Genomic DNA, 26,203 nt, shown 5'->3' on the forward strand with positions numbered 1-26,203 from the left:
AAAGATACAACTTACAATATTTTTCTTTGCTAAGTTGTTTGTTATATGTAGGTACACCACTTGTTGAATTAGGTGCTTTTTTATGCTTGACTGATTCATAGGTCAGTTAAATAGATTAACAAACACACCGAAAAGCAAGCAAGCAAACAAACAAACAAACAAAATCATTCCTCTGAAAATGGCCATTTACATGGACTGGGTTGAAAATGAATGAAAAAGCAGCCAAAGCCCTTCAGAAACTCCACGAGGAGGACTATTGCTCAAGACCACTTAAAAATACAAGAACCTCTGGCTACTTGAAGTCATCTGGGGAGGCTCAAAACTGGAGGCAGCCACTTACTGGCATCATGTATCATACCATCAGATAGTGGAATTTACAAGCTGATGCAATTTGAAATGGTTGTCAGAGCTTACTTGAATATTTTTTAGTATAAAAATAAACCAGTGAGCTAGTACATCCACCTTTATTCAGCACACATGTCTTGGCTGTAGCTCAGGAGGTAGAGCAGCTCATCTGCTAATTGGAAGGTTGGTGGTTTGACCCTTGGCTGCTCCATTCACCTATCGTACTATCCTTGGGCAAGATGCTTAACCCAAGTTGCTTTCTCAAGTACCCAAGTGTGAATGTTTGATCTACCCTTAGGTGTAGAAAAAAAAAGTGCTTCTCTGAATGGGCGAATGAAACATGTTGTGTAAAGCTCAAGCAGAGAAGACAAGTGCTATATATAAACCAGTCCATTTAACATTTTATAGTTCATTTTGTGAAATATTTTCTTCTGTCCCAAAGTGTCGGTAAAAATCACCAGATAAACAAAACATATTTGAGTGGATTTTTATTCTTCTACACTTACAAAATTTCATGTAATAAAAAGTAGTTGCTGTACACCATAAAACAATATAGAAAACATCGTGTTCACCATCAAAAAAAAGCATTTTTTCTTTTTCTTTCCATGTTTTTTTTTTTTTTTTTTTTAAAGAGTAAAGGCACATGTCACTCCCTTGCAGACCTTAATGTTTCACTCAAGAGAAATGTGGTTTCTTTTCCTTTTTTGTTTTTGTTTTTTACTGGTCTGATACTCGTTTGTGTGTATATCTACATGGGTACAGTCATGGTACAACCACGAGCACCCCTGCGCGCGCGCGCACACACACACACACACACACACACACAAAAGTGGACACAAAAGCAGAAAGTTACATATTCACTCGAGGACTCACTCATGCATCAAACATTATTTTCTTTCATGTGCTGAAGCTGAATCTAGTTTTCCTTTATACAGCAATTAAAAAAGAGAGTGTCAAGTTTAAAATCCTTTAAATACAGTTATTTAGGCAAAAATAATGGCAACAGTAAGAAAAAAATAAACAAGGTGAGGCCAGAGAAAGATCCTTATTAGGCACATTTTTTCTATATACATTTCAAAATAAAATCCCTTGTTGAAACATAGGACAAACAGAAGAAAAACACTTAAATGTTGTCTTTTAAACCAGCACACTCCATATTTTTGTTTCTTCACATTTATGTGAATAACCTTTTTGTGTTGGGATCCCACCCTGAGAGGTTTAATTTTCACTGTTTAAATCCAAGGTGACTCCTTCAACAGGGGAGGTAAATGTCCTCCCACAACCACTAATAACCAACATATCAAATTAATTATGGCACTCGTATGGCTGTCATTGTCCCGAAGCGTGTTATTGTAATACTTGAAAAATGTTGGAAGTTGCAAAATCTGATGAATAAGTGTGGAGAAGCGGGAAAAGAGCTCAAGAAAATTCCTAAAAATGAAACCATGCTGGGCATGATGGATTGGAAGAAACATGTTAGTCTAAACCAATATGTCCAAGTCTTGGTCCTGGCAGCACACAAAGAAAAAATAAATATGACAAGCTCTGGAAAATATTACGCCATGTCTGACTATATGGTCCGTGTTCTGGAAGTGTTTAATGATTGATGTATTCTATTAATGGATTTTTGTCATAAAAATGTATGTGGTACATTTTTATATCGTTTTGGAGTGAGCCAAACAAGTTGAAAATACTGCTGGCCAAAATTACGAATGTATCCATCTGCCTCGAATAATGTGCCAGCTTTTCTCACCTAAGTACAGCCAGCACTTGTTGCTTTTAGGAAAGTAGATAATGGAGCACCTGTGTCTGCTACAGCCTGCTGGTTTTTAACAATGAAGTTTTTCTTTTTCACAGGCACACCTTTTAAATAACCGCCATGATTACAATAATGGTGAAGATGCGCGCACACACACACACACACACACATAAAAAAAAAATTACTGTTACTTTTAGAGCCACAAAATAGCTTGAAATAACAGGACAAAAAGGTTTTTCTTTCACTGCACAATGAAGCAAAATTGAACCAAAGTTTACAAGGTTTGTTTCCATTCTTTGACCCAAACAAAGATGTCAGACAGAAAAATGAGCCATTGTTTGTTCGCCGAGCGAGGACGTGGATTATAAAACTAGCTAAGATTCTTAGATTCTAGAAATGTTTTTTTTTTTTAGCAGTGGTGCTTGTTGTGCCAGAATTTTTAAGAGATTTTTGAAGGTTTTTTTCTTTTACACTTACAAAAACAGTGGGTTGCTTTTGACAAAGGTCATGAGTGCAATGCCTAAAAACAATGAGGAGAAATAAACTGAAGGTAAGAGTACTTAAGATTCCATTCCTGCCATTTTGAAGCCACAAAAGTGAGACTGTGTGTTTTGTTTTTTTGTTTTTTTGAATAAACTTAAGATTTACTGGTGGGATCAGCCTTCTTTCATGAGGATGGCAAAATGTACAGGTCAAAAAAACACATCTTTGCTCTGAGGTGTTTCTTTTCAGCTGGAAAACTAATCATTGCTCTGCATTGTTCTTTTCGTCTTTCTTTCTTCTTAACCCCCAACCTCATCCCATGCCGCTCCTTGCCTCGCTCCCTCTTCCTCTTCAAGCCCATTTCTCAGGCTGGACTTGCAGGAAGTGAGCACAATGTGTTGGTCCAGGAGAAAGATAACACAGACAGGAAGAGGCGGGCACAACCTCCCAGATGGACAGGAAGTTGAGTCCACTGTTTGGTCTCACTGATTAGACGACGGAGAAAAAGACAGCGCCGAGGAGATATGGTGAGACAAACAAGGAGAGCAAAGCTGAGATTGAGGAGAAGGAACTGGCTAAGTGTATATATATATATATTTGAACCCCAACAGGAAGGCGTTGAGAGGACTTCCAGCTATTGTCTCACTGTTTATCAAAAGGCATTCCAAGCAGGACTGAGTTTTAAGGGAACAAGTTCAACTCCAATTCCTGGGACTGAATAGCAGGTTAAATAAACTGAAATGAAATTACTTTTTTTTTTAAAAGAAAAAAGAAACACAGTAGGCTGTGTGTGTGTTCAGTAGGGTGGTACTATCAGCAACAATTGGTACTAGATTCACAGATGTCACAGTAATCACAGACAATTGGTGACCTTCTACCTTTGTGGTGCTTTATGAATGAATGCAGAAACAATGGTCTCTTTCCTGGCCATTCATTCGTGCAATAATCTAAAAGATCTGTGATTGTTGTTTAAATGCTACAGCGTGTGGCCTTGCGATTGGTTGTTCCTGATTACTCAAGAGACGGGGCAGACCAAATATCCAGTATATCTGGAAAGGAAAAAAGGAGCTACTTTGGTCTTTGAGAAACTCTTGTGGGTATTTCTCATATTTACTGACATTTTATAGACAAAACTTCAATTTGACGCCAAGAAGTGCCATATCTGTTGCTAAGTAGAATATCCTTACTATCTAATGCTAAAATTCAAGGTAGATAATAATCCTACACAACTATTAGGAGAAACTATTACCTAACTTTTAGTAGCTATATTAAATAACCATCTAGACTGTCAAAAAGTTTGTGTTTTTCATCTCAAGTTTTATGATTTGATAGCAGCCAAGAAGGTTTAGAGGTTAAAGTTATTCAAGCCACCTCAGAGTCATTGTGGCTGCCCAACTAGCTGCTTTTCCAACTCTGTGCTTCCTGAGTTGTCTGAATTACTTTTGTTCCAGTAGGCCTCTGAGAATTAGGCTTTCATCTCAACAATAACTGTGATGATGGGTTCTGTCAAATAAACCCTCGGAACATGCTGTAATTCTGTCTGAGAATCAGTAGTGTCATTTCCTTTCTGTCCGTCTGTCGATTGTCTTTTCTCTTTTCAGAGCAGAAGATAACTGAGAAAATGGACAAAATGACTTACTCGGAAAATGACCTTATTCATATCAGAGGGTTGGTTTTAGGAACACAAAGCAGGAAAGGTTTTTTAAGGTTTTCACCTTAAAAAACTGCAAAAAAAATCAGGGACTTTTGATGCTTCTTTTGAATTCTGTTGACTACTGTTCAGACACCTGATGTCATGTCTGGACCTCAGAAAAATCACAAACTCAATGGGCATGTCACAAAATAACCCACCGGACTTAACGCTCTGATGAACAAAGTAGACTTTACAGAGCTGAACTTTCCTTAGAGACGGTCTCTTCTAGTATTTCAGATGAAGAAAACATAACTGGCATCTTGCTGTGATCAAACACTTCAAACCCCTTTGAGCTTAAACTCGTGTGGCTGCTCAGAGTTTCCCAGTACAGTAACCCCCTCAAGCAATCATATTTACAAATCAAATCATCAACTACAGATCAAAAATAAAATCACCTCGTTCTCCCCATGTTTGTGTCCCTTTTGTCAAATTTATAAAAAAAAAAACCACACACACACATCAAAGTTAGAAGAGATCACACGGCGTATACCAAAAGAGACAGAAAAAAAGAACGAAGGGGAAAAAAAGATCAGCAGTGAGTTGCTTTCACACGCAGCATTTTGCAGCCCCCGTTGGATTGAATTATTATGATTCCTTTAATTCTCTTTGCAGCAAAATGAACTAATCTTCAGAGTCTGCAATATTATATTAGCAATACACTGTAATGTTAAACAGGATATAAGGATTTAAATATATGAATTCAGTTAATCATACATTAACAGGCCAATATGATGGGTACGGTTAATGCTAATTTTAAGGGATACTTAATGAATCAAATTATAAACTTTTCATCTTCAATAGTCTGTGTCTTTTGCCAAAGTCACCACAGGGGGAAAAAATCATATTACAAAATGCTGCTGCAAAATTATTAAATGCTAAAGAAATTAAGTAATTGAGTAACATCACTGAAAGGGACGGGATTATCCTACCCATCCATATCCAACCCAACTGGCTTCACCTGCTTAGACCTTTTTCAGAATAAAAGGGTTACGGTGTAAAACTCCCAACACTGCTGTAAAGGAAAATCCTCATGGTCTGGATCTCATATTGTCACCAAATAATCAGTCCTCTTGCAAATGTATGAAGCCATTATTTCTATTATTTCTTTCAACGATGTCCTGGTGTTCTGTTCCTTTAAAAATCTTTCCAATATTTCACTGGAAACAGGAACAAAGAAGAGCCTCCTTGACTCAACTTCATGGAGCTTCCAAGATTTTGACGAAGCTTTTTTTTTTCTTTTCTTTTCTTTTCTTTTCTTTTCTTTTCTTTTCTTTTCTTTTTTTTTTGACTGGGAGTGAACAGACGGAGGCACAACACACTAATGGATTCACTGAATTACACATCATAACAGAAGTTAGTCATTGTTACTGGATAAAAAGGAGCTCCCTGATTCTGTTTTGAGGAGCGGGAGAAGTCTCTCAAGAACACGGTTATCTAGTGTAGATCTGTTTCTGTGTGAATGTGTATATTTCCTGCATGCTTCTGGTCAGTATGTGAGTGTATTGCTATGGCTCTTTCTGATTACTGTATCAAGCTGTATGTTTGTTGTGTATGTGTATGATTTGTCATTATGTGGTGGTATGTGGTATCAGTACTGATGGTAGTAATCTGGGCCATCTACACCATAGAGCTCTGCCAGGGTCCTGAACCTCGGGCCCCAATCGTTGAGAAAGTCATAATCCAAGTTCGAACCAGTAGAGGAACTTCCCAGAGAGCTGAGACTTCCGGCTAAAGACTCAGGTCCCTCGTAGCCATAGATGTGGAGAGTGTCGTAGGGGAATCCATCTCGGTCGTGATCAGCTTCGTCTTTCTTTACATCAATCATCGCTGCCATGTCGCCCTTACATGCGGTGGGCTGAGTGTGGTGGTGGGGTTTCTGGACCATGGCGTAGAGTGAGGGGTGGGGGCGGTGATCTTGGTGGCGAAGCAGGGAGCCGTCATGGCAAGCGGAGGTGAGGATTGAGACGTCGTAGCTAAAAGAAAAGTGGATAGAGTGAGTTGATTTGCTGATCACATTTCGTCATCACAGAAATTTTCTGGGTACAGACATTTAAATGTGCCCACTGACATATTTATTACAGGATGCTTAATGCTACAGCTCAACTATAAAGATATATTTTATCTTTTTGTCTTTTAAAATATATTTCAGAAAGCTGCCAATAATAATGTAATGTCTTGGCAACTCTGTAACTTAGATGTTCTTATATTAAGAATTTCTAGTGATATTTAGATTAAGATTAGGTAAAACTAAGTCAGTAGATACATAAAAGATGATAAGATTAAAGTGCAGATAAGTGGAGATATAGGAGGTAGCACACTTTATTATTTGTTGTCAAGGATTTTCAAAATAATAAAAAGATTATGCAAAGAAACCATAAAAAGCATAAGAAAAGCTGAATATATGTTTCATTGATTTTAAGAATACCAATATCAAGATGCAATAGAAACATTAACAACACTATAATGTAAGGAGGAATGTTTAAATGTTTAAAAAGCTGTCTATGTTCCCAGTAGCCAGTTTTAATCCTACATTTAAATAATTAAAGCTCCCTTCAGTTTTTGTGAGCTGTTTCTTTTTTTTTATGCATGGCAGCCACAAAAGAGAAATTAATGACATAAAAAAGAGCATTAATGGCCTCACCGGCATTGCTGAAAGGGTGAGTAAAAAGCAACATTTATTTTACATTTTTACTTAAAATTGATTTCCTGTCATTCTTTGACAAGACTTTCTAAATTCTTGGGTTTTTGTTGTTTCATTCAGAGGTTAAAAATCTTTCCTCTGTGAGGTTTATAAAGAAAATGGAATCAAATGTAAGTCTGCAAAAAAGGGGGGCTGCTGATAAACCATGTCAGCTCATTTCAGTTATATTCAAGTTGTCAGTTTAAAAGTGTATAGCGGTGCTTCTTTTCATCTGCATACCCATTAGTGTCCATCTCTCCTCCTCCCTCCTCATCGTATGTGACCAGCTGCTCATGAATCTCTCCGCTGTTTTTCATATTGGCCAGGGAATCCTTCTGGTAGCGTTTCCTCATCACGAACAGGATCACTATGACTTAAAAGCAGAAAAGAAACATGTGTTTAGAATCTATTCAGCTGATATCCAGCACAGCGAATCAAAACTGTTGTTGGTAGAAAATGAAGACATCAACAGTAAAACAAAAAGACAGACTGCAATGTCATTTATCCTTTCAGACCAATGGCTCTATGACTGTGAAATCATGATAGAGACTTGCAACCAAAGCAGAATAAGAATGGGGCCAGGAAACAAGTGAGAAAAGTAGAGCACTGACAAGGGAATGAGACTAGAGAACAGTGCAGTGACGAAGGGGAGAAAATGAGGAATAGATGGTTTAAGGTATCTGAGACGTTCGCCCCAAGCGTGAAAACCTTAAGTGAATCTACTCAGCCAGAGACATGCACAGAGTAACTGCACAAAGAAAGACAAGAAAGGGGAGCATAAAAGACAGGAAGAGAATTTCTGTAAACACCACGAGGGAAGTGGAAATGAGTGTGAGAAAACAACGTGCAGGGGGGTTGAGAAGGAAAGGAAAGAGAAGCACATGACGATGAAATAAACTATTGAGAAAGAGAGAAAAGGGGGGGCGGGGGTGTAACAATGGGAGTCTTAAATCACAAAATCAATAAAGAAAAACATTTGTTTCAGTTCAAGTAACAAAGACGATTATCAGACTTGAGACTTTTAATGTCTGTCTCGAAAACAATTGAGGTAGCATGCTGTGCACAGGGCAAAATATTCTAGCAGAACAGGGCCTAACTCTAAACCTAATTAAACGTGCAAGATTACAGATTATATGAAAATTTAATCTGATTTGAACTATGCCATTAGTAACTTTAAAAATCCCACTGGAACATCAACCAATCTGTGTTCCTGTAGTAAAGCAGCTATGAACAAGTATGCTGTTATTTATAAATGTCTTTTATTTCCACACGGGAACCCAGCTGTGAGGGAGGTGGGTTGCAAAGTGGCTTAAACATGTAGAGCAACTGTGGGCAAGCTGAAGCAGCTAAACAATGCACTTGATTAGATATCGACCAATTGGATGTGTAGAAGGATAACAGCTGAGCTCGACTTCATAGTCTGCGTGAAATAGCTCTTTGCTATTGTGTGTAAAACAATCTCAGAGAGAATGATGGGCAGCCTCTTACGATAATCCCCTTATGATTTTATCTACAGGCTGTTAGACCAGAGCCGGTCTGATCATTCATAAACTGAAGCTATAACTATAATTGTTTCCAGAACAACCAGGCTTACTTTAAAATTAAACGAATTGACTTGTATACAACATTATGATGACATTAAAGGGGGTTCAAAAAGTCAAACTTGATAAAAAGTAGGGTAAAAGAAGCTCAGTAAAGTTTTTGATTACATGCTGCATGTCAGTGGGCACGGAGTACGGAGGACAAGGAAGCAAGAGAAAAAAGAAGAAAACAAAAAAGGGGGGAGGGCACTGATTGAGAGGAGGAGGAAGTGGAAGAAATGGGCGACTTAGGGGTGAGGAAATCAGGAGAGAAAGAGAGCGACGAGGAGAGAAGGAAGGATACATTTGACATTAGATTAGGCCCCAAGCCTCGGTCCCGATATGAACCTCTTTCTCTCTCAGCGGACGGGCAGCATTAGCCATGCCTTTTAGTTGAGGGTGAGTGGGACTAATTTAAGTTTGCATGGGAAACCAACAGATTAATCTTTTACAACACATGCTCTGCAGTTTAATAAGCTCTGGAGATATCAGACTTAGAGGGACAAGAAAAGAGAGGGGGGAAAAAAAGAAGCCCTTTCTTTAGAGAAGAAGGACTGAGAAAAAATGTCTTTTCGTGTGTCAAACCCGGCTTCATGTGAGAAAATGTGCCTGTGAATGGGGAGCACGCTAAATTGCTTTGGGCCCTGACAGATAATGACAAGTGCATTAAATAGTTAATCTAGCCTGTGTTGGGGCTGTTTGATAAAGAGAAGGAGAGATAGAAGGGGGAAGTTAGGGAGACAGAGAGACCCACAGGGAAAGAAACAGAGGAAGGGGGAGATGAAGGGAAAAAATGAAGGGGAAAAGGCCCGATAGTGAAGGAGTGTATTAATAGTTAATAGGTTGAGTGTTTGGTGGTGCTTGATAAGCAGACGGCACCTAAAGAACTGATAAACTCCCCTCATTACCACTCCTATTCTTCTGCTGCTTTTCCCACAATTCTCCTCTTCCGTGTCTCTCTTCTTTAACCTCTTTCTGTCTCTCTGTCACTCAGCCGGTCTCATTCCACCTCAATTCACCGTCTTACATCTGTCCGCCTGTTTCACCGCTCTCCACATCCAATATCGAAGTCTTGATATACACTTTTTTCCACGTGGCACTTTGCCTCCATCCCTCCTTATCTTAAAGTTCCTCTCCCTTTTCCTTCCTTCTTCAGTACATCTCATTCCACATCCCTCTTGTTTGGCCAAGTATCTCCAGTGTGCCTCTCATCCAACATGACAACTGTCTCTTTTTCCCAAAGAAATAAAAAAAGGCAGGGGGCGAAGGTATCAAAGAGAATATTGAGCGCACAACTACAGGCATTATTTTCACATCCGCTGCTGCATTATTCATAAAACCAACAACACCAGAAGGGGAAAACGTTCCCCACAAAACACAAATCTTATTTATCGCAAAGCAAGGGCAAGTGAATCTGTGCACGTGTCCCGATCACTCAGCACTGGCTTTTTGCATCTATCACTGATGCTGTCTTCATGAATTTGTCTCAGAGAATAACAATATATACAGAAGTTCTCTGCTTACAGGTAATAAAGTTAAAGAAGAACAAAGAAAAGTACTATTTTTACATTACTGTCTGTCTAAACATTTAGACATCTATCTTTGATTCAATCTTCAAATATTTCACAAAAGCTTGTTTATTATTTGTTGTGTGTGAACGCAAACAAACCCAAAACAAGGCGAGTGAAAATGTTGTTTTGTTCCTGTTGCTTAGAATTTTTTTAACTCATATTGTTCATTTTTTAAACTTTTCCTATTTCCAACAACAACATTTTTTTTTATCCAATCTCTATTCCAGGCATAAACATGGCTGTCTACACAATGGGTTAAAAATGTGACATGTTTCATTGCCCTTTCTGTTTGAAAGTTGTATCACCTTTTTCACTTCCACATCCCCTTCGGTGTGCTTTGCTTCATCCAAACCCATATTATGTGTTTTTTTTCTCAGCTGCTCTCTTATGAGTTTATTTGATTTGGCACATTTTTTATGCCCCTCCCATTTTTCCGAGCATGTGACCCCTTCAAGCATTTTTTGTGTTTCCTCCTGGTCTCAAACCAGAGATCTTTCACACATAAGGTGAATGTGTTAACCACTACACCACAGGACTCCAGATCACACCCTGGAGTACACTTCAGTGAGTCTCTGAAGGTGAGAAAACACATCTGGCCACTGGAAAACAGTGAAAAATAGATTTTTAGGTAAGATAAATTTCTAGCTTTGAAATCAGTCAAAATGCTTTTGCATTTCACGAGCCAGACCGAGTGCAGAAATTAAATGATTCTGCGAAATGAAAATGGTTTTATTTCTGAATGTTTACTGGCTTTGTTATTCCAAGCAAAACAGGAAGACACATTTTTTGGAAAATAGTCAAATGTTGAAAAAAGCCAAAAATAATTACTACTGTAAACCAGAAGATGACATTAAGCAGGTCCTCTGGTATTAAAGGTGAAAAGCTATACTCTTAAGAAAAAAGCGTCATATGGATATATGGATTTTCCTGTTGTACTATAATCCCATTATTATGTGCACTGATATTGCACATGCCATTATGTGTAACTTGCACAAATTCTACAATACGAATGCAAAAAAATGCAATAAATATTTCAATGCATTTCCCATACTTTCAGCATAAATGCAAATATTCTGGGAATGATGTGTTTTCACCTTTCTATATATTCTAACACAGACAAGCAAAAATAACTTAAAACAACATAGTGGCTAATTACTCAAGCAAATTCACATGCAACCAAATCAGGATCTATTACCTAATATTATAACAAATTAAAACTTCATTTTATATCATATTCGTGATGGACAGTTTAAAAAAGGATGCTGAAAAACCAGATATATCATTATGCTTTCTTCCTATCAAAACCTGACACCTACAATACCCAGAATGCAACTAAACCACTGATAGATCTGTCAGATATCTGTTCAGGTCTCTTTTGGCCTCTAGCAAAGATGAGGAGCAGAGTACAGATGTCATTGCTTTCTATTAACTCCATACCTGCACAACTTGTAGTCATCTGTGACATCACTTGAGGTTCAGATTTTATGCAGCTAAAAAATAATTTTCTTATAAACATTAATACTCTTAAAAAAGCCTGTACACAGACTATAGCATTAAAAATCTCAGGGTTAAGTTTCTAAAAGTGAAAACAATGAAAGGGGGAAGAAAAATAAGTAGTAAAACAAAAAAGGAAAAGATGAACTTACCCAGAATTGTCAGTATGCAAAGCAAAATGGCTGTCAGGGCATGAACACTGACTCCCATCCTCCGAGCCTCAGGTTTGCAATATGTACGATTCCGGTTGGCATCACACTGGCATATCTACAACATATTACCAATCAGTCAGTCAGTACCTTGCCCTAATGTCCATTTACTGAACATTCATTGAAGCTACAGGTTTACTGCATTAATACTGGGTTTACCGAGACAAGACATTTCATCTGTGCAATTATTTTAAATGATCAGTGCTAAAATAATCTCAAGCAGCTTTCAATATCACACACACAAAAAACAGACATACCCCGATTGATACTGTGGAGACGCTGCTCTTGGAGGGATGTCCTCCGTCACTGACCCTTATATCCACCTTGTAACTCTTGGGGTCATCCAGGCTGAATGGGCCCTGTTTCACAATGAGAGCTGCTGTGCCATCTATACAAAGAGATACAAAAAAAATACACATAGTAAGTTACTTACAAAATATCACACCACCTTTGCCTCACAAATTTCCCTTAATTTGCCTCACTCATCACCTTGTTTCACTAAAGCAGAACTAATGCTCACCTGCTCAGTCTACAAAGTCTATTTATGTGACTCATGCTGAACAGATAAGACTAGATTTGAGATAAGACAGCAAGGAGAGAGTGACTAAATAAAGGCAGAGAGATAATTTGTGATTACAGCTTTGATGCATTTCAGATTGGAGTCAATTAGGATCATAAATAATTGCAGAACATTAAAAATCTGCAAAAGCAAATCCTACAAGGGGCCAAGGCGGCTTTTAAATGAAGTAGCAGAACAAATGTATTAACATAGATCACTCTCCTTTGCGAAGTACGTTGTTGTGATTGGAAATATCTCTTCATTACAGTCATCCCTGTTGGACAACATCTCCCACCCCATGCATGAGACTGTGACAGCACTGAGCAGCTCCTTCAGTGGCAGGCTGCGGCACCCACGGTGTGGGACGGAGAGATTTCGCAGGTCTTTCCTCCCCACTGCTGTCAGACTCCACAATAAAGACTTTAACTGATCATACACACACATCCACAAATGTGCAATAACACTAATGTGCAATAATCTTTTCTGGCATCGTTGTATTTTTACTCAGTTGTATATAGCATTTGTACTCTATTTTTATCTCATTGTATATTTTATTCTATTTTATTCTACTGTATATAGTATTTTATTTTATTCTATTCTGTACAGTTATGTACTGTATTTATTCTTATTTTATTTTATTCTAATTTTTGCTTCATAACTTTTGCACTGTCCACTTCCTGCTGTGACAAAACAAATTTCCCACGTGTGGGACTAATAAAGGTTATCTTATCTTATCTTACTCTGTATGTAGTTTTGTCTATCAGTGACCAGACAAAGTGTGATACAGAAAACTTTGGTCATTTCATTGTCGTAGTTTACATTTTGTAGCCTCTCCATCGATTCTTTTCTGCCTTTTCTTGCCCCTCACCCCCTATTTCCTGGCACATGGGAACCCCCAGTGTTAAGACAGAGGTTTGCCTTCCCACTCCCATTCAACAAGAGTAATTGCCATATTGACTTGTTGTAATAATGTGTGATCTTCAGTTACAATAAAAAAGGCACCTTGAGATTACTGTTATTGTGACGTTATTAAAAAAGCTATTAAAAAAAGAACTGAACTGAATTGCAGTTTTAGTTAAAAGAAACATGTTGAGTAGATTACATCGATGTCCTTTTCATAGACCTGAGCAACAATACAGTCATTAGTCAAACTCCTGGCAGGCAGAAATTTCCTGCCAAACGCTTTCCTTCACAATATCCCACCACTAGAGGAATTTCAGAGAACACAATGGCAGGAAGGACCCTTCTGAATACTCTCAAATAAAGAAACACATTCAGTAGCTTTGGTTTAAGGGCAAGTTCAAATGAAAACAACCTTGCGATTTTTGACATTTGGACTTGAAGTTCAAATCCAGAGTGTTTAACAGAAGCCCTGATTTTTCACCAGCATGAATAACTTCCTGCCTGAAAGCATTTTCACAAACACTTACACGGAGTCAAAGTATGTTCGTAAACTTAAACTTCTTTAAAGTGTTGCAATTCTTTTTCATGTACAAGTATTTCCAGTGAAAATCAGGTCACACTGTGTTGTGTGATTTAGGGGAACACTGAGAGTGTTTACTGAAAGGATCTGTTCAAGTATTTGTTCATTGTGTTTTGAGCACACAACCATTTCTACCTTGGAAATGAAAATATATTAAATACCTGCACCACAATTTAATTATCATTATTATTTTTAAACTCTTCAGTGAAGGATATGTGAAATTGTTGCTCTTTGAATTTGCAGTTGAAAGAATGCTCATGAACACAAATGAGTATATAAACCCTCTGTCTCTAAAACTGTGCTGCAGGTATTTCAAGTGCCCGTGTATATGGGAAAAGCAGCAATAATGAATACAGGAGGAGATTCAGTTCTGTAACAATTACTCAGACTTCCTCAATGCTGTATAGGAAATAAACAGCGATGACACTCTGGTGGTATCCAGCCACACGTGGTGTCCTTTTTGCATTAAACTATGCAGAGGTTACAGAGACACACTTATGTGTATTATTCCAAAAGGCCAAGAGCACATATCATGCAGGACATGATATGTTTACAAAGAGAAAAAACGTACATGATAAAAAAACAAAACCAAACATCAAATATAAAAAAACAAAACATGCTTGAGAAGCACTGCAGTAGGGATTTTCTATTGTTTTTAACCATTTATCTTCACTACAAATACATTCTTTATTTTCTGAATTCTGATTTCTCTGCACGATGAGCTAAACTAAATGATGAGACAAAAGCATGAACATCAATGAGACTAGCCTATATACACAGTGTCTTCCACATAATTTTGACTCTGTCCCCAGTCACATGACATAGTGATGAACAAAGCTCTGCATACCAGGTGCTTAACAAAGTTTATTATCTCAATAACTAAGACAAACCAGAAAATGCCTGTATGACAACATGTGCGAAGGTATGTGTGGAAGGATATGGGTGTAAATGAAGCCTTAACTAACCGAATAAAAGATGAAACAGCTTCTGTCCGCCCTTCATCTCATCCCTCCTCTCCGTCTCGTCTCCTGCTCCGTTTTTGTTTGATTTCATCTCTTTCCTCTCTCTCTGGATATTTCTCACTATCCTCTCTATATTTCTTTTTCTATTTACATATCTTTCTTCTGGCATCTTATTCATCTTTTCTTTTTTTCCCCTTTGTTTTCCTACCTCCCCTTCCCTTTTGTCTGTCCGGCATTAATGGACTAAGCTTCATGTAGTTGTGTGGTCTGAACATGGAGTCCTGTCACTTCACTGTGCAGCTACATTGACTGTTGGAGTGTGAGAGTCTTTGTGAATCCCGTAATGAAGGTTGTTTTTTGCAAGTTTTAAAGAGCTGGTAGTCGATGAATATTTCAAAAGCCTTCACTTTCACTCTTGTTGTGTGTGTGTGTGTATGTGTGTTTGTGCATGTAGGCCATGTTTTCGTTTGTGTGTTAAGTGGTGTGAGGTGTTGTCAGATGGGTTTTGGGGGGCACAGTCTTGAGCCACATAGGAAAACATCGGTTTGCACTGACAACCAGCACTTTATCAAAAAGCTACCTTCTTCTCTCTTCTCTCCTTTTCTCTTTCCCACCTTTCTTGCATCCCCGTTTCCTCTTCACCTTTTTAACCCCTGGTCTTAAATGTGGTGTTTCTAATGTTCTTTCATGTCCTCATCTTCTCTTACTACTTTGTTCTGCAAGTGTCCTTATTTTGTTTTTCATCCCATGCTCTTCTTTCTTCTCCTCCCCTCTCATTGGCAAGGCTCTGCTTTTCCTCCCTCTTCATTAGTTTTAGTCCTCTTTTATCTCAGGTTCTCATCTTCTGTTATTCTCCTTCTTCATCCTGGCGTTGTTGCCGCTGGTGCAGGGTCCGCTCTTTGGCAAAGGTTTCTCCAGCTGGTTCTGTCCAAGGCGTCCTCAGGTGATGCATTGACGGTCTTAATGTCTTCCTTGATTTTGTCCGTCCACCGTTTCTTCAGTCTGCCTCGAAACTGTTATTCTCCATTTAGTTGTTTTTGATTTTCTATTTTTACTTTCCTTTCCTTCTTTAATCTTTGCCTTACGTAAAGCATCCATTTCAGTTTTATCTTCATTTTCTTTCTTTTTTTTTACTGCTTGTAAGTCTCTTTCGGTTCAGCTCCTCCCTCTCTCCTCTTAGTCCTGAACATCTTGCCTTTTTAAAAATCTTTTCTTCCACCTAATTTTTCTTTGCTTTTGCACTATTCTATCTTTCTTTCCTCCTTCAGTTCAACAAGTCAACCCCTCTGGGCACATGCATGAGTGGAAATTGTTGAGTAAAGTTCACATCATTTTTCTCTGTTTATCTTCTTTTCAATATGGTTCAGGTTTTAGATTAGATAGACTAAATACTAACACCTCACCTAAATCTTTCATTTGATTACCTTAGGCTTTCATCTACTTATACTTTTTAATTTTTGACTGCAACAGTTGGTATGACTTTCCCTCTGGCTGTCATGGATAATGACTGAATATGATGATAAAAATCATGAATGCACTTTTACTTGTGCTGTTATGTATCCTATACTGAATGACCTCTTCCCTAAAGCTGATGTAACCAAGCATCAACCATATGGAATGGCATATGGAATAATCAAAAAGAGATCTCTGTATTGTGCATGCTGGTGCCAACTAGCTGGTGTAGCTCATTTTAGTGTCTACAGACATACTACGTCCTGAAAAAGACCACTGCATCATTTAATGGATGAGAATCAAACAGTAGCCATCATGGCTTTGAATCCTTTGACTACTTTGAAGACATTAGTTTCAGAGGTTTTAGTATTGTGTGTATTTATAATAATGACTTTTCTCTGATTAAAATTCTTTGTTCATCCTCAATATATTCCAATGTACTAATTACACCTCATTTAATGAGAAAAACTAAAGCATGCTATAGATATACTAAATTAAATTAGCAAACTAGCATGCCAGCACAATCCACTAAAAATACTGCTCACAATACTGGTTAGTTTTACAGGTGATCTACAGCAGTTTCACTGTTTTTTAAGCACAGGTGCAGACAGTTCATCTTCATATCAAGTGCAAAACATAAGACATGCTTTTTTTCTAAATTAAATGTAGTCGCAATTAGCATCACAATTAGCACTAAACTTGTAAATCAGTTAGCGTTTCTAATTTAAATATTCTTATCTTTATATTTTGCACCTTGAGAAAGAAAGGAACTCTCACTGAGAAATTTTGTCACTGTGCTCTTTGTAAATACCCAAAGTAATTTTTTTAATGCCAAAACCCAGTTTGCACTGCTACAAGTTATTAGTAAACCAGGCCCATAAAATATATATCACCAGTCTGTCACAGGGGGAATCACATAGAAGCAAACAATTCACACGCACAGCCTATTTAAATTAACCACTTACTAATATGTATGTGTTTGGACTGTTGGATGAAATTGCAGTACCTGGTGAGAACCTAAGTAGGCACAAGGAGATCATGCAAATTCCACAGAAAAAGACCCTAGCCAGCCACTGAACTTGAGCCCAGGACCTCTTTCTACAGTTTCCATAGTTAGTAATTGTCCTCTTGATGTAGTTTCTCTTTTTTCCGTCCTTGAATGTATTATAGACCTCTCAACAGCACCACTTTGTGTTGCTGTTCTTTGAACATCATCAGCTGTGACAAGGTTACAATACAGAGGGAGTTATCTTCAAGCCCATCGAACCAATAGCTCTCATTATTTCCAGTCTTTGCTGTTGTGCATTTTAGATAGCACTTATGGTCCCAGACAGGCTCTCAAAATCTCCCGTCTGGCTCAAAGAACCGAAGGATGTTTTCGGAAGTTAAAATAATTTTACATTTCAAAAACAGAGCATTGGGCTTCAAATAGAGTTCCAGTTGTTGCATAGCAACAAGTGCCAAGGCTAGTGCTTGCTCAGAGCACCATTTAAAGCAACAAGCAAGAAAAGAAAAGTAAATAAATGTTCAGTACACAGAAAGACTTACTGCCATAGTTTCTGATGGAGAAGTTGGAATTCTCACTCGCCAGACTGAAAGTGAAGGCAACTGGCTGATCATCTTTATCTGTGGCAGTCAAGGTTCCAATTATCTGAGGAAAGACCAAAAAATGACTCAAAAATAAGTCTTTCTGTATAACATTCATTGCAGTCAATGTGTGCAACCCATATATATAAATTATATATGCACTGATTTATGCAGGCATGCATGGCGTGCATGTGAATCACTGAGTCATCTACTGCCATATACATGGCACGTGACAAAAACACAGTTTTAGGTTGGGATCCAAATTTCAGATTATGTATATTAAAGTCACAATTAGAAAAAAAATCAAATAAGAAATTAATTGTAAATAATGGACAAATCTATTGTAGCTTCCCAGGCTCCATCATTGAGGAGACAGACACCTAAATATGTGTTTAGGCTTTTACGTAAAACGCATTCATTATCCCAGCTCATCACATGCTTGGCTTCATGTGAGTTTTAATTCAGAAGACACATCAACAACACATCAGCATGATCTGTTGGTGTTTAGTTTCCATTAAGATGCATCCTTTAATAATAAGAAACACGCTTCTCCTCATGTTTTCTCCTAACTTGACACAGCAGATGGCCGACCTTCCCTGAACCTGGGTCAGCAGGAGATTTCTTCCTGTTAAAAGGGAGTTTTTCCTTCCCACCATCACAAAGTGCTTGCTTATGGCGGATAATTTGATTGCTGGGGGATTTTCCTGAATATTTAGAGTCTTTACCTTATAGTATAAAGCCACTTGAGGCTAATGTTTTTTGTGTGATTTGGTACTATATAAATTAAAAAAACATAATTAAAATCGATAAATAGTATGTATATAAAAACTATCACCTCTTACCGTATTAGACTCATCGTTCTCACATATATAGATGTCGTCAACTCTGAGTTCAGGTTCATTGTCATTCACGTCCTGAACATTAATGTTAACTTTTACAACTGACTCCAAACCTACAGAGGAAAGAAAACATCAGATTAATGACACGTCCAACAATGAAAATAGTCCAAATAAATGCACAAAAGCTGCAAACAGAGATTCAAGAGGGCATTCAGCAGTGATAGTATAATTTTGTCTCATTCAGTATTTGCAGAAGAGATGCAAATGTGGAAACAACTGCACTTTTTGTTTCTGCAACACTTTTCTCAGTTTGTGTCATTTATCATCAAATACTGAAGCTATAGGAATGAAACACAAAAGTTCTTAAACTAAGGATTTAGTTGTCATTTACTTTGATGCGCCAATGTAACAGTGATTAACTATGCTGGAGATTAGGTGTGCATATCTCTGTCACTGAAGGAATAGATTAAAGGTCAAGTAACTGAAAGGATTTCTGTTTGTGAGCTGTTTGTTGGACAGCTATTTTCGTCACATTAAAGCATCTTTTACATTTATTTTATATCACTGATGTTCTTTTTGAATATTCATCTTTTGATAAATATGTGAGTCTCTTTTTTGTCTCTTGTACTAAGATTTTGAATCTATCTTTAGTACAGAACATGTACTGTATATCGAGGACCTTGTCAAGCTCAGGGGACCATTGTCTTCCTTAAACGCTGTGACAAGCCACTAAAATAGATCTCTGGATTTCATTCATTGCTGATCTAAAAATATAGAGTTTGGTTTGGAAGCTGGAAGTGAACAAAGAGACACTCTAATGTGATTTTCCTGCTTACTCTCTCCTTCTCATGTGGGTCGACCAGGTGTTATGGTGATGTGTTAAATCTGTAAAAATCCCCGTTAATGTGTTACACTCCCATCCTTCAATAAATCTACAAGAGATGTTCAGCCAAGAGAACAAACTGTCTTTTTTGGCCTTTGTACATTAACTCCCTCCCTGAAACCACGTGTTTTAAAACAACATTGCTGTTGTTTTAAAACACGTGGTTTCAATTTTTCATGTGAGGATGTATTGTTTAGAGGAAACGGGATTAATAAACCCCGTACAGCTCTTATGAGAGTGTGTGACATACCACTTGGCTCCTCTTGCGCCTTAACTTGAAACACGTGTGTGGGCTTATCCTCTCTGTCCAGATTTCTCAGAGTGTACAGTTGACCTGTGAGTCGGTTGATACCGATAGGACAGTCCGGCTGCATGATGGAGAACCTAAACAGAGAGAACAAGATCACTCTAACAAACACTTTACAGGATTAGTAACACTATTACTTATTTTGGGGAATGCGTGCAGCATACTGTATGGTCTTGTTGGCTCTGTCAGGATCTCTGGCTTTGATGAATCCTATGTTGTTCACATGCATTTCTTCCTTCACGTTAAATTTGTACATGTCCTCAGAGAAGATCGGTGGCTCATCTACATCTAACACGTTGATGTTGACCTGTCAAGTTTGGCAACAGTTTAGACCAACATTGGAAATATAATTGTACTAGGAATATGAAACTATGAATTTTTTTTCTATAATCCTTTACACAGCATCACACTGTGTCCTGCTAATCCAAACCTGTGAAAAGTAATTCTTGACAGTGAAGCATTAAATACATTCCTCAGCATAGATTCTCTTTTTTTTAGAGAATGAAAATCAAGTCGGCAACTGGCTTTGAAGATGGCGAAAGTGATCCAGTTATACATTTTCAGTTGCCCTGTTTGATATTTACCTGTGCACTGGTGACTGCAGTGTTTGTGTTGTCAGCGGGAGTTCGGACATTTTCTTTCATCCGGACAGTGAAAGAGTAGCTGTTTGTCTTCTCAAAGTCCAGAGCCTAGGGAACAAAGACAGTGTGAGTGAGTAAGCAACATGTCAGTGCTAATTAGATTAGAATCGATAGCTGTGACTCTAAGCTTCAGTGCAGAGTCAATACTATCTTTATTACATAAATATACAAAACAGTTTTAGTAGTGGAAGGTTGCGCTCTTTTAAACATTAAATATTCGAGATTTTTGTTCTCGTTAATTTCCAGTTTTTAATGGCATCTGAAATTAGATTATGCTGTTTGCTTAAAGCTCTCACTAACACAGAACTCAACTGTATGCTGTGTGAATCTGATGCATTTGGGTTCTGTTACTATTTCTTTCAGTCTTTCACAAAATTTATAGTAGTCCTTCAACAATATGTTACTCTTTAAGCCTGTCAGCTTTAAATCTTTTGACCTCATTTTCCTTGTATGTCTTTCCTTGTAACTGGGGACACACTGCATTTGCACCTTAGTGTTTTTTGGGGTTGTTTTTTTTTTTTTTTTGCACAAATGTGTCTTGTACACCTGCATCAGTCCACCAAGGACAACTCATGATTTCAGGTGTAAAAAGGCTGTAAATGTCACAAATCAGTCTATGCAACTTGTGTAGCTCACTTTCCTCAATTTTTAAAAGGTTCTATATTTTTGGGGGCAAAAACAACTTTTAGTTGCAAAGTTTTATGGAAAGATTTTTACTTTGGCAAATATAAGAAAGCTTACTGTCATATTCACATTGGCTCTATAATTTATTTCCTATGTATTAGAAATACACAGATATTCTTATTTTTTCTGGCAGACTCTTTTATCAGTGAATGGGACACTACAGGTAGAGAGGAATATTCTGCTAACTGGATTATTCATGGTAACAAGGATACTCAGTCCCAAGGTATCAAAGGCATTTGTAAACAGCTTAACAAGAATAAGACCTTAACCACAGTGTGGCCGACAGCTGGCTTATTCTGTATGTGTAAACACAGCCGTTGAGAAAGATGAGAAGGGCTCGAGAGCTGAGGGGAAGATTGAGGTACGATTTGATTCCAGGCCAGCATGGGTGCAAGCTATTACAGAGCTCATTTCATTAGAATACATTTCCAGCTCTCTGATGTCCTAAATACTTTATCTGAAGAGCACAACCCAGTGAAGTCAACCTGCTAGAAATCCCACAAGCATAAATATCTTTTGAAACCAGAAGGAGGCCAGGTTTCAAGTCAGTCTTAAACACGTCACACCTTATACATCCTGCAGAAAAAAATCTGAAATTTGACATTGCACCTTTTAATGTTATATATAATTAGTGGCCATGCGGTGGCAGAGTATGCAGGAAGGCTTCAGAAACCATTTTGAAAATGTCAGTACATTAGTATTTTGAATTTGTGGAAATCTTGTCACCATGCTGTGGCTATGATCCTCGTTGGTAATGGTAGACTGCAAATCTATTTTTGTGCTAAAGCTGTTTGGGCATGAGGTCCCATCAAATTGGATGCTGTAAAAAGTGTGAGGATACAACACTTCCCAAAACACTCTGATTTACTTGTGTGTATAGATATATATATACATATATAAAAATACAAGTGACTTGCCCTTTATGTATTTTGGGATATGCATCCATTTCCTGGTGCTGCATGGAAAGACTAAGCCAGTTTACATAGCACATTAAAACTAAATTATTGATTTGATTACGTAATATTTATGCGCAACGTGTGTTTATGAGAAAAATGAACACATTAATAGGATTTTTTTTTTTTAAAACAGATTGCGAAACAGATATATAGTATCTGATAACAGATGGTGCATGAGTAGTACTATGGTCATCAGACTGATAAATCTGCTTTTACAAAAGTAATAATATTTCACTAATTTCACAGTTTGTTTGTTTTTTTGTTTGAAATACAGAAAGAAAACCCACATAAAATAATTATGATATAATTTACTACAATCCCTTGATTGGCAGCAATGGGTCAAGCTGCTAACTAAGTTTATAAGCCTGGTACTGATTAAAATTGATGATGTATAATAAAAATGATAAAGGCAATCATTCAGGGAAAACGATAACCAGGTTGCTGCCACTCCTTGTGGTAGCATGAATGATGACATAATAATAATAATAATGCATTGGATTTATATAGCGCTTTTCAAGGCACCCAAAGCGCTTTACAATGACATTATTCATTCACACTCACATTCACACACTGGTGGAGGCAAGCTACGGTTGTAGCCACAGCTGCCCTGGGGCAGACTGACATTGCACCTTTATCATATTTTGACCAACAACCAAACAACTGTTGCAGAATAAAATGTTTGAATCAAGTCAAATAGCACAGTCAAGGTTTGGGTTTTTTATGCTTCAAAATAATTCAAATGAATCCAATGAAATCATCATGTCTTTTAAAACCATAAAATACAGAAGAGCTTGAGCAGATCTGATATAGCTGTTATTTATGTTGTTGTTATTACAAATTATACAAAAATATGGGACAGCCATGGCAGTTCAGGAATGTTAGATTGAAATACAATGGAGAATTATATGTCAAATATGGCTGCCCCACATTCCTCTTATAAGCCAAACCAGGAAATGAACCAGCAGAACTTTTGCACAGGTTCAGCTGGGTAGTGACAAACATAGCTATATGCATTAATTGTAGTAAAAATGCTGATAAACATACTTGTAATCCCATCAGTTAGCCATATCCATAATATATACTATAAAATACTAGCATGGATTTTATTAACATAAGATTATATGTGATTGATGGGGAAAAAAACAAAACTTATTTTGTTATGGTTATGTTATGGCTCTCTTTCTACCATTTACACATAAGTCTCTTACCTCTTTGAGCATGAGGTTTCCATCCTTGTTTTGGTTGGGTTCAATATTGAATATGTTGCTATTAAGATTTTGAATGGTAAATATGGGCTCCTTGTTCTGAATCTCATCTTTATCCACCAATTCCAGAATCCCGATCGTCTCATCCACCTTGTGGTTTTCTGGAACGTTCAGATCATATTTCGCTGTGGATGGAAAACACACACTAATTAAGACTGAATATTTCTGTTGATTCTGTACAATTTGATAATGTAATGGTTCTAAAACCTGACTGATGATAATCTGTTCTTTTTAAGGATCTCTTTATCATTACTGTAAATGCTCATAAAACTGTTCCTTACTTCTGGTAAAAGAAGCAATGTTGTCATTGATGTCAGTTATCTTAATAGTGACCGAGGTGGTGGCTGTGCTGCCAGAGGCCAATCCTCTCATGTCCTGAGCTTTAACCACCACCACATACTCCTCCCTGGTTTCCCGGTCCAAAGTGTCTATCTTGCAGCTGATCACACCTGCAGAGGGACAGAGAAAGAGCGAGACATTCAGAGAGGGTGTTATCTTTCAGGTCAGCTCTGACTCATATTCCAGTAAAAATAGCTTGAAACCCTAAAGTGACCCTAAATTAATTTGCCAGGATGAAAAAAGGCCGCTACAGCATAGCAATCATGGTGGGTACCACTGGAGTCAGCCTACCTGTGACGCTGTCGATTTCAAAGGCTGAAATGTCTCCATGGGTCAAAGAGTACCTGAGCTCTGCATTAGCAGTGGTGGGGTCATCTGCATCAGTAGCTTTCACCTCAACCACTGTTTTTCCTGGAAGAAGGAAATAATATACATGTATGATAGAAATCATCATAGTAAATAGCTGATCATGTTAAAGTGTATTTGTTTTGCAGATGTCAAATGGTTAATGCTTCATGATTAAGTGCCAACACTGTAATTAAAGTCACCGACTTGTGTTTTTCACAGCGAGATGTACTAATGATTGTGACAGGTGTGAGCATAATGTTTCGTTTTTCTTAGGATTTTCACACTTCAGTTTATTTTGAATCTGTCTTTTTACCCCTGTTTAGCAGATGCCACGTGCATACTTAAAATAAATAAAGTTTTTTTCCTTTAGCAACTCTGAAAATTATGTTTCTGTGGCTTTTCTTTCTGAGTTTGGGTTCCTTGCATTACATTAACAACTACTTGAGAGTGTGATGCTTCATTAAACTTCAGCTGGAAGTCTACATTGTAGATTATAACCGAAAACCCCTATTAACCCTACACCACAACCTTTCTTGCCATTCAGCCGTTGTAGGCTGCGCTGACCTCATGTGTGGTTACAATTCTCAGGAGGTGCACGTGGAAGGCTACAATCTAGGGTTAAGAGGGGTTTCCAGTTACATCGTAGGTTACAACGTAGATTTCCACTGCACAGTTAAGGCACAGGCAGTACAGATAAACATAAATGCATGAACATCTTTTCTAACCTGAAAAAAGCTGCTGGCAATTCTTTATAGAAAATAAAAATAAAAAATCTGTGATAATACTTACCTATTCTAGACCTCTCCTCAATGGATCCATTGTATGATTGAGTGAAAACAGGGGTGTTGTCATTGATATCTGTCACCTGGACAACAAATTCTCCAGGGTTTTCTATTCGGTTGCCAGACACATCTAACATCATAGCAGTCAAATGGTAAGCATTCTTCTGTTCTCTGTCCAGAGATTTGGTGACAAACAGGTCTCCTTTATCATCCACGATGAAGATGTCGTTTGCTCCTTCACCAGCTATTTTAAAATGCCCACCTGTCACACTCTTGTCTGACTTGAGCTGAGAAAGAAAGAAAATAGAAAATAAACAACCTTTTAATAAATTACTGCAAATAAACTATTCTGAAAAAAAATATTCAGATATGCATGAAAGAGATTCTCTGCAACAAATAATGCCCTAGATTCACTTTGCATGTTATAGCTCCAACCTGAGGGGGCGTGGCAAAATACCAAAATGCTTTCTCATAGACAGCCATGGCAAGGAGAATGCTGTTTTAACTCTGAGGTGAAAATACTAATATTAATATACCCGTCCTATCTTGAACGGAGTCACAACAGGTTTCTCCTCTTCTACATAGAGAGAGTTCCAGATCCAGTCTCTTTTTTGCCTGAACAGCACGGGATGGGATTCCTTCTTGACAATGTCAGCTGGGCCGAGATTCTCTCTTTCTACCCCAGGAAGTCCAGAGTCCTGAGCAGTGATGATAGTCAAGGCCATAGTGGCCAGAAGTCCTGTGGTCCACAGCTGGAGCCAAGCCATCATCTGGACAGAAGAGGATAGGATCAAGAAGAGAGAGGAATGAGAGGAAGAGAGGGGTAAAAGAAAAAAGATGAAAGAAGGAAGAGGCAAGACAGGAGTAAAGGATGCAGAAAGGAACATTGGGGGAGTAGAAATGAGAGAGGAGAGAGGGACCAGTAAGGAACAGAGAGAGGATCACATTAAAACCACTTATCAGCTACGGACAGACCCCTTCACTGTGCACGGGTGAGACTTAGAGTGAAGGCCAAGGACTCTCTGTCCTCCCCTTACAGTCAGCTGCTGAGCTCGAGGTCTAGCTATCATTTAGGACCAGGGCTCTTAAAGCTTTTCATCCTGGGACCCCAATGAAACATTTAGCCCCTCATCATGGGACCTGGAATGAAAGCACATCACCACTGTGGTCATATGGGGATCTATTAAACATAGGCCTGTGACCTATTTTAGGTCTTGACCCACTGGTGTAGTGCGAGAGAGCGACATAGACAGAGAAAGAGAGACTGACAGAGACGAAGAGGGGAGATGACGCTACAACCAC

General features: G+C 38.0%; 1 protein-coding gene across 1 annotated transcript in view; it reads right to left on the bottom strand.

Moving 5' to 3' along the window:
- Positions 1 to 816: 816 nt before the first annotated feature.
- Positions 817 to 26,203, bottom strand: part of cdh5 (cadherin 5) — a 35,518-nt gene continuing 10,131 nt past the window's right edge. The window contains exons 2-15 of the mRNA XM_031743900.2: positions 25,438 to 25,671; positions 24,909 to 25,188; positions 24,063 to 24,182; positions 23,714 to 23,881; positions 23,376 to 23,557; positions 20,471 to 20,575; positions 20,051 to 20,193; positions 19,830 to 19,963; positions 18,700 to 18,809; positions 17,819 to 17,921; positions 12,072 to 12,202; positions 11,758 to 11,872; positions 7,201 to 7,333; positions 817 to 6,253 (exon numbers count right to left, since the gene is read on the bottom strand). Coding sequence (XP_031599760.1) covers positions 5,869 to 6,253; positions 7,201 to 7,333; positions 11,758 to 11,872; positions 12,072 to 12,202; positions 17,819 to 17,921; positions 18,700 to 18,809; positions 19,830 to 19,963; positions 20,051 to 20,193; positions 20,471 to 20,575; positions 23,376 to 23,557; positions 23,714 to 23,881; positions 24,063 to 24,182; positions 24,909 to 25,188; positions 25,438 to 25,671 — 2,343 coding nt within the window. The 3' untranslated portion in view covers positions 817 to 5,868. The remainder of the gene's footprint in view (positions 6,254 to 7,200; positions 7,334 to 11,757; positions 11,873 to 12,071; positions 12,203 to 17,818; positions 17,922 to 18,699; positions 18,810 to 19,829; positions 19,964 to 20,050; positions 20,194 to 20,470; positions 20,576 to 23,375; positions 23,558 to 23,713; positions 23,882 to 24,062; positions 24,183 to 24,908; positions 25,189 to 25,437; positions 25,672 to 26,203) is intronic.

This window comes from Oreochromis aureus, linkage group 13 (genome assembly GCF_013358895.1).
Source record: "Oreochromis aureus strain Israel breed Guangdong linkage group 13, ZZ_aureus, whole genome shotgun sequence".
In the NCBI taxonomy this organism is placed as follows: domain Eukaryota; kingdom Metazoa; phylum Chordata; class Actinopteri; order Cichliformes; family Cichlidae; genus Oreochromis; species Oreochromis aureus.